General features: G+C 36.8%; 1 protein-coding gene across 1 annotated transcript in view; it reads right to left on the bottom strand.

The window, feature by feature from the left end:
* Positions 1 to 17,682, bottom strand: part of mob2a (MOB kinase activator 2a) — a 49,522-nt gene extending 31,840 nt beyond the window's left edge. Inside the window, exon 1 of the mRNA XM_084095519.1 lies at positions 17,256 to 17,682. Within this exon, the coding sequence (XP_083951645.1) occupies positions 17,256 to 17,272 (17 nt within the window). The 5' untranslated portion in view covers positions 17,273 to 17,682. The remainder of the gene's footprint in view (positions 1 to 17,255) is intronic.
* Positions 17,683 to 17,966: the final 284 nt, after the last annotated feature.

The following is a 17,966-nucleotide window of genomic DNA, read 5'->3' as shown; positions in this document are numbered from 1 at the left end:
ATGTCATGTGTGTTACCATGATGGTGTTTAGTGTTTGTGTGAATGACACTGTGCAGCTTCTATATATAAGTATTAAGTATCTCAGCTTGAGTATTAAGTAAATCTGCTTGTGATGAGCTTTGATTCATCATGTGACTCTCGACACCACTGTGGTGGTTGGTGGTTACCAGATTTTAACAAAGGTACAAAATAGATAATAATAGTACTTCAAAAGATCGTAAATTAACATTATCATTATTTCAGACAATGAATTACATTTTTTTACTGTAAATTTAAGTTTAAGTCTGTAAAACCACAATGTTGTAAAATGTTTTTTACAGCGTATAAAGCTTTGGAGGTTGTTCTCTTTTTCTCTAATATAATAAGTTATGATAGCCTACATAAAATATAGTTTAGTTTGAAATTATTAATCTGGACTAAAATATGCAATTTAATATCTATTTACTCTGTCTCTGGGTAACGGCTGTTTTGGCAGAACTATGCTCAATATCATTTTAGAGACGGATTAGGGAAACTTTGCCTGCCAGACTATTACAAAACTCAAGTGCAAGTCTCCCTCACGCACCATCCATCATTAGGGTATGAGGAAAATGTCAGATTCTAGAACAAGATGGAAGACCAAGAAACATCTCAGAGGAGAATACAGTCAAAACTTCCATCATAAAATAAGCAAACAGCACTCAAAAATGTTTTGTTAACAAACACGAAAAATAACTAGTCTAGCTCAAAGGGCTTACAGATCAAGACTTAAATACTGAAATAATTATTTATTGTAGTAGTTTTTCTGAAACTAAGTAAACTTTTAAAGATGGTTAGTAATCATGCCAATTTAATTTTCACTACAACTTGTTTACATTTTAATATTTTCATTATTTCATATATTTGTGTTTACAAATGATCATTAAAACATACATTTAATAATTAAGATAATACATTTTAATATATTTTTTTACATAATACATAAAACATAATAATATTAATTTTATTTTTTTAAAAATTTTAATATTTTTTTTTAAATAATCTGAAAAGACAACTTAACAACAACAACAACAAAACACATGCAACTAACTGGTTCTGACAAAATGTTAATTGCTGCAGTCTATTTAAAAATGTTTAATTCATTTGAATTAATTACTTTTTAATCGGTTTGAATGAATGAACAACAGAGCTGAATAACAGTTCAATAGTTAATATTGTGTTATATTTTAGACGCAATATTGTCTGCTTTTACTAAAAAATTTCCAATGAAAATACTGCTTCTAAAGCCAGAGCAGAACTGTAGTGCATTTCCGAACAACACACAGCGGTGTTTCGTTTCTGAATGAATCTGTGTGTTAAGCGAATCAGTCGGTGAACCAAATATGCAATGGCCCATTCATAATGAGAGCTATTTACTTCTTCATTCCTCAATGAATCAGCCATTTGGACAAATCAAATGAATGAATGACTCAATAACTTTAACTTTTTTCAATTAGACATTTACTGCCACCTACTGGCAGTTTTAGTTTCTTATTAGAGTCTCATTTCATAAAAAAAAGATTTCATATTTTGTGGATAGTTTGGCCAAAAATAAAAATTATGTTTATTTATATTTACTCATGTCGTTTCAAATCTGTGTGGCTTTCTTTCTTTTGCGGAACATATAAGATGATATTTTGAAGAATGTTGGTAACCAAATTGTTTTGGTCTGTAAATATATCTAAATACCAATTAAGATGCAGCTTATATATTATGCACTGCCGTTCAAAAGTTTGGGAGCGGTACGTTTTTTAAATGTTTTTAAAAGAAGTCTCTTATGCTTACCATAAGCATTTATTTGATAACTGTTTTTTTTATTTGATTATATTTTAAAATGTAATTTATTCTTGTGATACAAAAATGAATTTTCAGCATCATTACTCCAGTCTTCAGTGTCACATGATCCTTCAGAAATCATTCTAATATGATGTTCAAGAAACATTTCTTATTATCAGTTAAAAACAGTTTTGCAATTTTTTTCAGGATTCTTTGATGAATAGAAAGTTTAAAATAACAGCATTTATTTGAAATAGAATATTTTGTAACATTATAAATGTCTTTAATGTAACTTTTGATCAATTTAATGCATCCTTGCTGAATATAAGTATTAATTTATTTAATTTATTTCCCCAAAAAAATCTGTAAAAAAAGGCTGTATCTTCACAACTATGTTCCTTTTTTAGAAAGAAATGATATCTGCAAGAATTTCCAGTCAGGATTTAGACCGTACCATAGTACTGAGACAGCTCTCATTAGAGTCACAAATGATTTGCTCATCATCCGATCGTGGTTATATCTCTCTATTAGTGTTACTCGATCTTAGTGCTGCATTTGATACTATCGAACCACAACATTCTTTTAAATAGACTCGACAATTATGTTGGCATTAGTGGAATTGCATTAGCATGGTTTAATCATACTTATCTGACCGTTATCAGTTTGTAGCAGTAAATGAAGAGATGTCTTATCAATCACAAGTTCAGTATGGTGTACCACAAGGCTCAGTACTAGGACCGTTGCTGTTCACTCTATGCGACCCTTGGGAGATATTTCAATTAGGAAGCATGGCATTAGTTTTCACTGTTATGCTGATGATACGCAGCTCTATATTTTTTCACACCCTGATGAAACTTACCAATTCACAAAATTATAGTCCTTCACGTCTATTGCGATCTCAAAATTCCGGCCAGTTGATAATACCTAGAATATCAAAATCGACTGCTGGCGGTAGATCCTTTTCCTATTTAGCACCAAAACTTTGGAACAGTCTTCCTAACATTGTCCGGGAAGCAGACACACTCTGTCAGTTTAAATCTAGACTAAAAACACATAATGAATCTTTGGCACATAATGAATCACATAATCTTTGGCCTAGTATACACATAATGAAGTTTTATGTAACAAAGTTCGGGAGGAGCATGTTCAGGTAATCATCCAATCAGCACAAGAAATAGCCAGTATAAATAAAGCCTTCCCTTACCTCCTGTCTCATGACTAATTTCTCAGCATCCCTCCACCACCCCATCACCTCACATTCGGCTGGGTCTGCTCATGATCTATACATTTATAGGGGGGAGTACTCGGGGGTCGGGCTGAATTCTGAGCTCGGAGCCCTCCCCCCGGACAGCAAGCCAAATACGCATTTTAAGATTACATCAGATTTCAACGTGAACTCGTGAAACACATTATAGACTTTATGCTTGATCCTGATGTACTTGTTACATCATAAGAAGAATGGCGTCTAAGTTAATATTAGTCTCTCTGTTTATCCCGAGGTTTACCGCAGTCTGCCAGATCCAGGCCGTATCCAGATTTGATGAAGGACCTGCGTCTGGACACGACGACAACGCAGTCCTGAAGTGTCAACTAGTCTCTCCCCTGTAAAGGCCTCCTTCCCTTCCCTTTACCTCTGTACAGATAAAGCGCTGTCGGGATAGTTAACGTGGCTACACGGAAGTGATAAATAATTATTTATTATACATTTTTAAGGCCAGACAAGTAGTTTGTTGAGGGTTGGTTCATAAAGAAGGACTACACACCTGCGCACATATATATTCAAACGCGCATACATATAGACTAACACGTGATGCGCATGTGCACGCCGTCGCCGTTTTCGCGGGTTTGCATTTTTGAGGTTTGCACAGAAAGGCTTTTCAAGGCTTACACCTTGGAATCTATTTCAGGGTTTGCGTTCTCGAGCCACCAGGCACTGTTTTGTGTGGATGAGCGGGCCGGAGCGTGTTGAGGGTTTTCTGTTAGAAAGGTGTTGTGTAAGCGGCCCTAAGTTAATAACTAATGATCTTTGCAACGGAAGTGAATCAATCAATCAAAACTAACTTTAGCTGGATAACAACCTTATCCTAGAGCTGCTGTAAAGCCAAAACAATCTCGGTTACTATAATTTCCTGTTATCATTGTAAAGCTGCTTTGATACAATCTATATTGTTAAAAGCGCTATATTAATGAAGGGACTTGGCTTGTGTAAACTACATACATCACAAAAAGGACAAGCAGGCTTTTGTGTCATTTTACAATCTCCTGTTGCAAACAGTGTGAGGCTGCATTGCTCAGACCTATAACGTGCACCATGTGACCAGAGTGACGTAAGTGTTTGCTGAAATGTGTCGGTCCTCCTGGCAGGACGTTCTGCCTGTAGGCACATGCACACAGTCAAATCAATCAGCACCAGATGAACCACAGAGTCTCTGTTGTGTATGCGTCTCATAACAGTAGGAAAGCTCCAGAATAACAGCCTACACTGAATATTATATGTTGGCTCACTAACCTAATTAATGTAACAAGATTTGAGGCACAGTTAACACTGTGATGAATTGATCCAAACCTTGTTTAAGTCAATGAAACCTCAGACGCCGTAAACTATTTGGCGCCGAGAGGAAGTTTACGAACTTATGTAACTCGATTTATGTTTGGATAAATGGCTGAAGAATGCGATATTCGTTTTCACACATCAGGTTTAAGATGATAACATCTGTGGGAGGCTGAGTAAAGATGATAACAGCCGCTGTGTTGCTCTCACTCCTCTAGAACATTCCACTCATGTCTGCATACTTCCCAATATAGTCCAACATCTCCTTTCAAGACACAGAAAAGACTTAATGCGTTTCATTTCGCTTCAAAACGACTGGTAAACGGTGAATTTGAATCATCAAACAGAAGAAACAGGGTGTAAAGAGTTATAAATAGGCTAAAAAATAGGCATGAGGGTTAGTGTATTGAACTTCTTTTACAGTCGTATAAAGATATATAGTTAGAGAGAATTATTGAAGATGAAGTGCTGCCATCTAGTGTATTAATGCGGACATAACAATTTAAGGTGAAACAAACACATGGCTTCAGAAGACTTGGAAAAATAGCCAGGCCAAAAAAAAAGTTGCTGATTGGAGTTTATGATTGGATCATTATTGTAGTGATTATTATGTTTCTAGAATGTTATATGTTTACAGAGTGCTGGACTCTTGCATTTTCAATACAAGATCTTGACCAAATATTGACGGAAATAAATGTCCAGCACTCTGTAAAGTCTCCTCCAGTACATCCCAAAGACTTTCAATGAATTTAAGGTCTGGACTCAGAGGAGTCAGTTCATGTGTGAAAATGATTCTTCATGCTTCTCCCAACCATTCTTTCACAATTTGAGCTTGATGAATTTTGACATTGTCATCCTGGAATATGGCCATGATGTGTCTTCATACATGGTTGTTTAAGAAATGAAAAGCTACACACTCCATCAGTTAGGGTTAGAAGAACTGTTGCCAAACATATAACAAGCTAGAAACATAATAATCACTGCAATAATGATCCAATCATAGACTCTAAGCATTTTTGGCCTGGCAATAAGTCATTTAAAAATGCTTTTTTTTTTTTTTTTTTTTCTGGAGCTTGACAGGATACTTTCTCCTTTCAGTATATGGAAAAAAAGCAGCTTGGACATTCTGCTAAATTCTTTTTGTGCTTCATGTAAGTCATACGGGTGCAATGACGTGAGTAAATAATGAAAGAATTTTCATTTTCGGTTGAACTGTCACTTCACTAACTCTCGCACCATCTGCATGAATGATTATGAAACTTCATATCAGGTGGCTTTCTTCATATTTCAGACTCGAGAGATTGAACTGTGGGGTTTTTGAGGGTATATTCCATGTAACCGTTTTATCTCGTTGCAATATCCTGTAATCTAGAGCATTACACTTGAAGTCATCACACCGTATAGTTTCATTTCTCGTCATAAGCTGAAGAACATCTGACACTAAGAGTTTCACATCGTTCTGCAAACACGTTTAAGACATGAGAAAGATTGAGAGAAAATGTCTGAAAATGTACTGGGAGAATAAAATGACTAAATGTGGACTATTTAGGATAAATAAAGTCATTTTTCTTTTTCTTTTTAAAAGTCATAAACATTTCCACCGTAGTGTTATGTTAATCACAATTCAAATTGTGTACACTAATTTTCAATAGTTTATGATTTTTCACTTTTCTTATGCTCACCAAGGCTGCATTTATTGTACTTTTTTAACGTAAATTTTAAATACCTGTTTTCTATTTTAAATGTAATTTATTCCTGTGATCAAAGCTGCATTTTCATCATCATCACTCCAGTCTTCAGTGTCACATGATTCTTCAGAAATCACTCTAATATGCTGATTTGATGCTCAAGAAACATTTATTTTATTATTAACATTATTTACTATTATTACATGTACATTTACTATTATTTACTATCATTATATGTTGTACTATGTGTGTTAAAAATAGTTGTGCTACTTAATATTTTTGTGGAAAGCATGATCCATGTTTTCAGAATTCTTTGATGAATAGAACGTTTAAAAGAACAGCATTTATTTGAAATACAAATAGAAATAACATTATAAATGTCACTTTTTATTAATTTAACATCCTGGCAAATAAAAGAAAAGTATTTTTTTAAATCAAGTAATGGAAATGTTGACTTTTTGTTTTGGGTTAGGGTTAGCTAACTTCTTAGCTAGCATTTTATATATATCGATATATTGTTACACCCCTAGATTCTTTTCTGTGTGAAAAGAGCAAGATTTGTTCTCAATTCCCAGTGAGAGCTTAGAGACCACATCCACTGTGAGACGTGAAAGACTTCTATCGCTCTTTTGAATATGTGAGAATTTCTTTCAGATGTGCCACAATACTTTCAGAATGAAAGTAACAGGGAACAGATATGAAAGCAAAACCATTCAAACTCACTCAAATTCAAATTCAGTGCATTCAAATGAATTAGTCCTTTCCTTGCCTATAAATAACTGAATATATATGAGGTTATGATGAATGACTAATGCCCATCCAGATGCTTCTGAATTGTGCTCATATTTCTGCTTCTTGTGTCCAGTATATCAGCACTATGGTGAAGCGTCTGCAGCTGTGCATGTGGAGGGGTTCGGGTTTGACTCGATGCCAGTGGCGCTGGAATGTGAACTGATTTGACCTCGACTTGCTGTCCAGTGGTTGGACATATTGCAATCCTCCTTTTAATAATTACACAGCACACAAGTCAAAGAAGTTAAAGGTGATATTGTGCAATAAACAAACTGCTTGTGTTCCGTTATGAATTAATGTTACTAGGGAATATACCAAATATAGGAATTCAGGCCAATATTTCCATGTAATGGTCAATAACTGATATAATAGTTGATACTATAAAAAATAAGTTTATCTTGGTATAGGAGTGTATAAAGTATATACTCTAAATCCGAAAATATAATAATAAAAAAACTATAATAATATAGATTATTAAAATATCATTTTGACATTTTATACTAAATAGATTTTTTTTTTTCATATGGATGACAATAAAAATCACAATTAACCTTATAACTTTTGATCAGTCTTAGAAAACAGAATAATATCTAATATCTAATCCTTTTTAATAACTATTAAACATACAACTTTTATAATCTCATATTAATTGAGACTACACTACCGTTCAAAGTTGTTGTTTTTTTTAAGTATGAATGCTTTTACTCATCAAGAATGCATTCAATTGATACAAATGGACAGTAAATACATGTATAATGTTACAAAAGATTGATATTTCAGATAAATGCTGTTCTTTTGACTTTCTATTCATCAAAGAATCCTGAAAAAAATATCCACTGTCAAAATATGAAGTAGCGCAACAGTTATCAACATTGATAATAATCAGAAATGTTTCTTGAGCCTCACATTTGCATATTAGAATGATTTCTGAAGGATCATGTGACACTGAAGACTGGAGTGATGATGCTGAAAACACAGCTTTGATGACAGGAATAAATTACACTTATTTAAATAGAAAACAGTTATTTTAAATTACAATGATATTTTTCATCACATAAATCACTAAAACATTAACAAATCCTTTACCGACCCCAAACATTTGAACGGTAGTGTACATGGAAAATTTCAACTAACAAAATTTCAACAAAGGTCATTCAAATTAAGTTGAAGTCAAAACAAGATGTCAAAAATTGATGTTGATAAAAAAGGTCCATGAACACATTATACTTACAATCCTTATGCATAGCTTCCTGTCCGCATAAAACATAACATAACATATGACATGTCATCCGCACACATAAAGGAGACATATGGAGCCCAATATGTCGTTTAATAATGCGCATTTAATCTACCAGCTGTCCCGTGACCCGCAGAGGTCATTATTCAGGCAGTGATGTTTACAGACATGAAGCTCACGGATGAGGATGAAATAATAACAGTATACAGCCTGAAGAGGGCGCACATGCATTATTATAATACAGGACCAGCAGAGAGACCATGAGGCCTACTTACTTTAGTACAGTATAAGGAATGATTTAGTTCACTGACCGGTCAAACTTCCTTTAAAACTCATAAAACCTTTGCTTTTATGTACATTAAAAGGCATTAAATCCCTTTTCAGGCAACTATATCAGAATAAAAACAATATTTAGTGATTAATATTTAATAATGATCTTATGAAACACCTTGACAACAGAATATATAGTTAAAATGAGTAAATGGACAAGACCACATGACCTCTGCTCATTGGCTGACAGCAGACATTGCATCCGACAGCCAATCAAAAAGACTAAAGGTAAAACTACAGGCTATGAGGGATTGTTTTTGGTTTTAAAAGACTGATTGAGGCTCTAACCGTCTGTTTGACCAACATTACACAAGCTATATATCTCAAAACACTTTTAGAAAGCTAGTCTTATTGACATTTTGTGTGGTGATGTTTGCTTTACAGTGCTAATAAAGACAATGTGAACCCTATGAGCTCATTGTTAGAAATTCACTTCAGATAAAAGAGGTTTCACAGAAGGTTATTATCAGTTATCACAAGAGTGTCAGTCTTCCTAGCTGAAAGATACCGCTGCCTTTCCCATTTGAATCAATGACATTGCGATTAAAGATCTAGTTTAAAACACATTATATATGTATTTCATACGCTTCTGAAGAGTCTTTAAAGCTACACTGTGTAATTTTTTAAGTTGATTCTTAGCAAAAAACACTTTGTTCTTTCAAAATGATATGTGCTCATTAATGTGTAATTACTTATACCAACTAATCAAGTATTCTCGTAAGCGTAGAATCTGCCATTTAGAAATCGAGTCGCTCGAATGTCGGCAGCCATGTTGCGCCTCCATCTTGAAAATACATTAGCCAAAGAGGGACATACCTGGAAATTCAAGCTTCGCCTTTCGCGTTTTTACACTCTGTGGCACCGTGACGAATGCGAGGGGGAGATTACTCGCGACTGCCGGCAGATTTGAAATAATACGGCCACCGTAGGAGTTAAAACGCCCTCGGAATGGGAGGGGCTAGAAAGTAATATTCAGTTGGTAGTCATAAACAATTTCACCGCTAGATGGGAGAAAATCCTACACAGTGTAGCTTTAAAGAAAACGCTTTAATTTGTTTTAAAGTATATTATTTTTCAAATATCTTAAATTATGAATTCATAAATATTTTCTCAGTTGAACCACGACATCTTACAACCTGAACTAACCTTGTATGATTGTCTCTATCATGTTAGTCCTTGTTAACTAGTTTTCTGAATTAATGAGTTAGTTGCAAAGTTACTTATAGTTAGTAGAATGTCTAAAGTGGAAATAAAGTGTAACCTACTTTTATTTGGTGGACAAAAGTTTTTATTATTATTATTATTATTATATAAGCAGTTTTTTTTATTTTTTTCACTATTAAATAATTATTAAATATTTTGAAATAAAAAAGAAGAAATGGTTTGCTTCAACGGTTTTCTTTTCTAGAATTTCATTCTTGTAATGAGTTTTTTTAATTATGATATCAAGACATTTTGACGGGCGCTCTTGAATTTTAATTCAGAAATAAAAAACATGGTCATCAAAGAAAATACATTCTAGTATCTAGAAAAAATATTTTCAATGTTTTTTAAATGAATTAACAGATCTGGACAAACAAAGGAGTCATAAGCAAATACAAGATGCTATTAAAAAAAATGTAACTGTGTTTTTATTCAATTGAAATAGACAGTTTATCACGTAAGAGCTATAGGAGTTCAGAGATGTTTAAAAAGACAAGATTTTTTTTTAAATACAATAGAGAGCTTACTCAAATTTGGACTTGTTTTGAAATGTACTGGCAATGTCAGTTCTGCACTAAGTATAGAAATTGAAAGCAAACAAGCAAGTAGCAGCTATGCCAAAGAAAACAAGTACAAACTCCAAGGACAGACCAGGACCTTTTAGAAGAAAAAACACACTGCCATATTTCACCAAACATCAAAAACAGTTCTCAAGACCGCAAATAATAATGCTTTCTTTTGTCAAACTAATCAATTTATTTCCTTTTATTCCAGGTAAAACACTTACATTTGTAGAATATCGGTCTACAAATGGTCGAAAGGAAACAATACGTTAAAGTAACGGTGTCAAATATTTAACTGTAGCAAGCTAGAACCAACTAAACTAATAACTCAAGTTGACCAGTCATAAAATCTTGACCTGGCATAATAAACGTCATGCTATTGTAAAAGCTGACACAATTCCCATAAAACACGGTTCTGAAAACAATGGCTCCCTCCACCCAGTGGAGACGCTTCCTTCCCTCCGGCCTTTCTGTAATCGCTATTATTTCTACATTGTGGAAATCTCCACTCAAATAAAAGCTCTATGCTCCATTCCAAGTGTGTCAAGTCCCCTCCTTGACATCAATAGCTTCAAATTCTTTAAAACTATCATGCAAAGCAGGGACGCTAACAGTCCCCTGACAGAACCTGAACAACTTCTGACCAGATTAAAGACAATCAAAATCAAATCGACAGAGAATAATACAGTGATATTGAATTTCTGGCAGGCACCGATAAGCTGATAATTACTGACATGTTATGGCCGTTACCCATAAATTATAATAATTCTATAGCTTACTTTTTTGTATAAATAAATTCAGGTTACACTTTATTTTAAGGTGTCATAGTTACATTGTACTTCCTCTAGATAAGTAATATTAATTAACTACATGTACTTACTATTGTCACGGAGTCACTCACACCATCCACTCAGCCATCAGCACCAGATCCGCCCACTCGTTCATCATCACCGGAATTCTAATCACCTGCACCTGTTCGGCCTCATCAGCCTCACCATATTAAGCCTGCACTCCCTCCAGTTCACTGTCTGGTCTCGTCACACATTACACAGACTCTTCCTGCTCTCACCAGAGATTCCCAGCATTCCCGTACCTGATCTTAATCCTCCTCTTCTTCAGTAGTCTGCAGTCTTCGGATCCTCATAACCTCCCTGTGTCTTCGTTCCTCGATCTACATAATCCTCAACCTCACTTCCTTCATCTTCATTTGCATTACAGTCAGCTAAGTCATCTACGTTTCATCTAGTAATACCATCCTTCACCTGTTATGTTCTGTTTTGCTCCCGCTCTGTCAATAAACTCAGTTTATTTTACATCCACCGCCTGTTCCCTTCTGTGTCGTGACAGAAGTCTAGACCTACCATGCAGAGCACTGAGAGCCTGAACACAAGCACGGATCCGTTTGCCGAACTGGTTCAAGCAGTTCGGCAATCACTGTCACCACCTTCTTCTGCTGCTGCCTCTGCCAGTCCCATGGCCCATCGAGCGACATTCACCGGCGAGGTGGAGGATTGCAGCAGATTTCTCCTTCAATGCTCACTGTACTACGAAATGCAGCCACATCTCTTCCCCACGGATCGCGCAAGGGTGGCCTTCATGATTTCTCTTCTCTCCGGTCGAGCACAGTCTTTGTGGCAGTCCAACGTAACCACCTAGTAACCACCTCATTATCAGCCTTCACCAACCCTACGAAGGAGGTCTTCGGACAATCCAAAGATGATGCCATCGGGATCGGGAATTTCATCCATAAAACCATCCGGATGTCACAACGACTGTCAGCCTGCTCACCGCACCGATCCCCGCTGCACCCTCCGACCGCTGCAACATCTGTCACCCTTCCAGCACCTGAGCCAATGCAGCTCGACTCCAACCATCTCTTGTGGAACGTCAGCAGAGGATTAACAAACCTCTCTGTCTATACTGTATCGTCTACATAGACGATATTCTGATTCACTCAAACCCTGTCGGAACATCATCAACATGTAAAATGAGTTCTCCAGCGTCTTCAGGATCGCCAACTCTACCTCAAATTAGAGAAATGTGAGTTCAACACTTCCTCCGCCCACTTCCTGGGGTACATCGACCAACATGGCATCCAAATGGACCAGAGGAAGGTGGAACTGGCCACTACCCACCACCATTAAAGATTTGCAGAGATTCCTGGGCTTCGCTAATTTTTACCGTTGTGTCATCAAGAATTACAGCTTAATCAGTTCACCTCTCTCCTGAAAAACCGGCCCAAGTCTCTGTCCTGGACACCTCTTGCCCTCCTCTCCTTCGAAGACCTTAAGACAGCATTTGTCTCCGCCATCTGAACCCTGAGCTACCGTTTGTCATCGAGGTCGATGCATCCACCACTGGAGTCGGAGCAGTGCTGTTGCAGCGGCAGGGTGATCCCTACGCCTCCATCCATGTGCCTTCTACTCTAAGAAGCTGTCCCCGGCGGAGCAGAATTACTTTGACCAAACATGCTACGCCGGGAGGTCCTGAGGGACGTATCTTTATACCATCGACCTATCGTCTGTCCCTCATGGACTCCGCTCACACCTCTCCGGGCTCTGGACACCCAGGTAGCCAGCGGACCCTGTTGCTCCTCAGCCAACGCTACTGGTGGCCCTCTATGGCCCAGGATATCTCCTGATACGGCAGAGGTAGGTCTGTGCCATCAGCAACACTCCCCGTCGACTCGCAGAAGGTAAACTCACACCATTACCCATACCCAACCATCCCTGGTCCCATGTGGGCATCGGTTTTATGACCGACCTTAGTAGCCCAGAACTCCCTTCGCCAGGCTACAACCGGCCTTACTCCGTTCCAGTGCGTGTTGGGTTACCAACCACCTCTCTTCCCCTGGTCCAGCGAACCATCAGAGGTTCCAGCTGTCAACTACTGGTTCCAGCAGAGCGAGAGGGTGTGGGACTCAGCCCATGTCCATCTCCAGCAGGCAGTGCAGAGACACAAGGAACAGGCAGACATCAAACGAGGGAACACACCCCAATATCACCCTGGACAGTTCCGGGACATCCATCTCCACCTGCCCTGCCGTAAGCTGAGTCTCCACTATATGGGTCCCTTCAAGGTGCAGAGGCAGCTCAACGATGTCACATTGCCTGAAACTCCCCTCACATTACAGAATCTCACCTTCACTTCAGGTTTCCATTCTCAAACCTTACACTGACCCTCTGTCTCCCTCCACAGGATCTGGTGATGGCATGCCTCCTACGCCTGACATCCACTCAGCCATCAACACCAGATCCACCCACTCGTTCATCACCGGAATTCTAATCACCTGCACCTGTTCACCCTCATCAGCCTCTCAAGCCTGCACTCCCTCCAGTTCACTGTCTGGTCTCGTCACACATTACACAGACTCTTCCTGCTCTCACCAGAGATTCTCAGCATTCCCGTACCTGATCCTCGTCTTCATCCTCATCTTCGTCGTCTGCAGTCTTCGGATCCTCATAACCTCCCTGTGTCTTCGTTCCTCGATCTACATAATCCTCAACCTCACTTCCTTCATCTTCATTTGGGTTACAGTCAGCTAAGTCCTATATGTCATCTAGTAATACCATCCTTCACCTGTTGTGTTCTGTTTTGCTCCCGATCTGTCAATAAACTGTTTATTTTACATCCACGTCTATTCCCTTCTGTGTCGTGACAACTATATAGTTACGGTTAGGGTTTGGTTTAGGGTTAGTTACTTGTAATCATGCATCATTTAATGTTATTACTGTAGTAAGTACATGTAGCGTGTAACTACGTGACCTTAAATTAAAATGTTACCTAAATTAATTTGTTTAAAAGCCATATGTGAATTTAAACATTACACCATCATAATGTAAAATAAGAATAAATATTCATTTTGCGATTAGCTAAAGGTTAATTTAACAGTGTTATTAAATTATTAGTGTTTGAAAGTAGGGATGCACCGACGTATTGGCTGATAAAAGCAATTATTTTAAAAACAGCCAATGATCAGGGCCGATTAAATCCTGTCAATCAAAAGGGTGCAGAAAAACTTGTCAGACTGCAACTCATACTGTGTATGAAGAAAATGTCTCATTATGGTGAGGTTAAAGCAGGCTTGATTTGACCCTATGAATCACCCGTAGTTTAAGCCAGGGTTGCAGGCTAGCGTTTTTTCCCAACACCAAACATTTGTAGCACCTCCCATACAATAATCATAAATCGCTTTGTATTTTGTTACTTCTGATATGAAACAAAGTCTCAGCTTTAAAATTATGTTGATTTTATAGTGAAATTGAAACAATAAATGGCGTTTTGACACTCTTAAATAGCTTATAGTTGTAGCACGAAAAAACATCCATTATCATCAAAAGGTATGTTTAAAGATACAGTAAAACTTCGCTCAATCAGTGTTTAAACCGCGGAAAGAAAAAGTGTGAACAATGCGTTACTTAACGTTGCATATTTACCTCAGGATTTACTTGCAAATTACTTGTATAAGTCAAGAACAGTTTTTATTTTAGTATAATTATTATTATTAAAAAAATTGCAGTTGAATATAATAGTTTGGGCTCTGTTGTTAATTATAATCTACTAAAATGAGAGGGTTTCCTGTATAGTTTACAGCATAATTGGGAACATTTTTTTCCTTTCTTTCTTTCCTTTTTTTCCTCAAATATCGGTAGATATCATTCTGAATTATCGGTATCGGCAGAGAAGTATCGTGCATATTTGAAAGTTTAACTTTAAATGAGCGTTAGATGACAGCAAACGTAATGCAAGTGTAAAAATAAGGCAAATAAGCCATTAAATATCCAATATTAACCGATATATAAAAAAAATATATAATATCGACCGATTCTGATAACCCCCTTCCAAAAAAAAACCCCTCTATTGGCCAATAACCGATATAGCTGCCTAAAATAAATAAACTCCTAAATATTTGCCAATAAAAATAAACTTCCTTTGCTCTAAAAATACTTTCTTTTAATGCTAACATAACCAAGGCTGCAGAGGCAGGGGAAAGAGTTTTTTTTTTTTTTGTCTGTTTCCTTCATATTAACATGGAAATTGAGATGTGTTTTTACAAATGCTTGCTGCTCATGATGTCTTTATTGACAAATTCATTTTCAAGTTTGAATAAACACAATTAAAGCCATTCTTCTGCGTGAATACTGGGTGAATCACAGGGCAGAAGCCAAAATGTCACTTATGCAAGACATCAAAACAGGAAAAGATTTGGCCTATCAGCCTGCAATGGCCAGCATGATGCTTTATGTGGCCAGAACAGACAAAAACAGCAGTGCAGGTCAAGAGAGGGTGCTTATGTAATGACACAGGAATGTGAATGTATGGTCACTGTCTTTGGACCTGTTAAACCAGCTGTATGATGGCATAAACCCATAGGAATGCCTGACAATGCCTGACCTTTTCTGTCTATGGCTGAAGCCACCTGTCACCTCTCACTGTTAGACAACAGAGATGTTCTTAAAATTACACGTTTCTTCTTGCATGTGTTTATTCATGACTTCAAAGCCTAAAAACAAAGAAATATACACAATATATAGCATTTACTTTTGCACATGGGAAGTCTGCACAGTCATAAAAGTCTCTGTTGTAATAGAATGAATTTTTATTGAGAGTTGCTGATTTGATCAAATATGAGTTCAACATTATGCAAATGAGAGTTATGCATAATGCAGCAACAACCAATCAGAGTGCAGATGGGAGTTCACATGATTCAAAACTCTTAGATCCTGACTTCGCTCAGAAAATGGTTAAAAAACATTATATATTATAAAATAAAATAAATGCTATAGAAATAAAAAAAAAAGTTCAGAATGAATTTTGTCCGTTACATATTGGTGATTTTTCTAAAAATGGAAAAAAGTGCAAATATAAATTTAAAAAAGACACAGTGAACTAAAATCTTAAGGATAAAAAAAATATATATATTAATTTAATTTTGCCTAATGAGATAAATCTCTGGACATCATTCATCAGTAAATTATGCAGCAAAATTAATAATCAAATACAAATATGTCTACAAATAATTATCCCTTCATGGGTTTTCTACAAGACCAGGAACCCAGCATCAACCTGCTCGTAAGCATGCTCATTGCTTTGCAAATAGGCAATGTCAGCTGTATAAAAATAAGGTCCATTATAAATGGAAAATCAGACAAAATAAGAATAGTGAGGCCCAGAGCAGATCTAAACCTGCAGTTGATATGAAACAACCAAATATAAGCTTGAACCATAGTCAGTCAACAGTTTAAAACTAACAGCACCCTTTGTCTCAACCGTTATGCAAATCATGTCACACAATGAAAGTCAATGGGGTCCAAAACAGCATTGGACCCCATTGGCGTTATTATGGACAAAAACTCTCAAGACATTTTTCAATATCTTCTAATAAGTTCCACAAAAGAAAGAAAGTCATACAGGTTTGAAACAACATGAGGCGAGTAAATGATTACAGGATTTTCATTTTTGGGTGAACTCCTAATAAGATAAACCAACCATACACACGTTATACTGTCAAACCACAAGGTAAAGATGTTAAGTGACTAATGAAAATTTTACATGGCAGCTCATGCAGTCAAGTTAATGTAAAACTAATCTACTTTTAGATATCTATCCAACTATTTGCAAATACCTGAGAAAATCTCTTGGCCAGAAACTGAATCAAATCCAAGCATTTATCAAAAAGTAAAGGTTTCAATGGATCTGTAATACATCAGTGACACATATTTAAGTCTTCTGTTAGCTTCTTAACCTAAAATAACCCAACAGGTCAGGGTGTAGCTTCTCATGTGGCAGGATGTCAGAAGGAAACCACATACGTAGAACAAAATGCAATGTTCAGTTTAAAGTTAGACAATTTTAATGTCAGACAATGTTCTGAATCTGGACCCCTGTATGAAACGCTAGACAAATGACAGAGCCACTTGAGTTAAATAAACTAACCCTAACCCTAACCCTATATTCCACTAAACTTCAAAGTTCAGCATTCACAAAAACAAATGGAACTTAAATTTGTGATCTGGCATAAAACTTTTCAAATGTGAAGACAGATACATTTATGCCACAACATGATCATTTATAAGTGACCAATATATGGAACTCACCCCATCAACCAGTCCATTCTGCTGCTCTGATCCACTCCAGGTCTGATATGACTTTCACCGGCTGTCTCAAATTATATCCAGGGCTAGATTTTTGGTCTCTGTGCCTAAATAACAGTGTTGGACATAGAGCTGCTCCTCACTGACTTTGAATGTTTCTCCAGGTTTGAACTCAGCTCTGGTGTCCTCAGGGCTGCTGGGGTTCAGTTGTCAGTGTTGAGGATGCCGGTGGTCCGTGTCTTCTTGATGTCTGTAAGTACACTGAGATTCTAAAGCTTCAGTCCCGCTGCGGCTTGATTTAAGGAATCCGGAAGTAAACACGGCTGTGTCTCAAAATCCAGCGAGCGAGATGATTATTTGCACTGAAGCACGCAACGCGCTAAAATGTCCAAAAACCTTGTCTAGTTGGGCAGCTTACTGGTTTTGAGCCACAGCCACTGATTCCCCCCCACAGTCGCTTCCGTGCCTGACATCGACCTCAGCAGGCAGAAATAAACCTGCAGGAGACTCATTTAACAATTGTGTATATCTCTTTCTTCAAATTATATTAATATCTCTATTATTAGTAGTAGTAGTAGTAGTAGTAGTAGTAATAGTAGTGAATAGGTTCACCGTTCTTGCACACAGTACCTTTTGTCTTTTGAATTAGTTATTTTTTCCTAATTTCTAGCGTTTCGGAAATTCATTCTTGCTCTTTAAGTCTGTTTGATGCGT

This window comes from Abramis brama (assembly GCF_963993115.1).
Source record: "Abramis brama genome assembly, chromosome: 20".
NCBI lineage: Eukaryota > Metazoa > Chordata > Actinopteri > Cypriniformes > Leuciscidae > Abramis > Abramis brama.
This window is presented reverse-complemented; position numbering and strand designations above follow the sequence as displayed.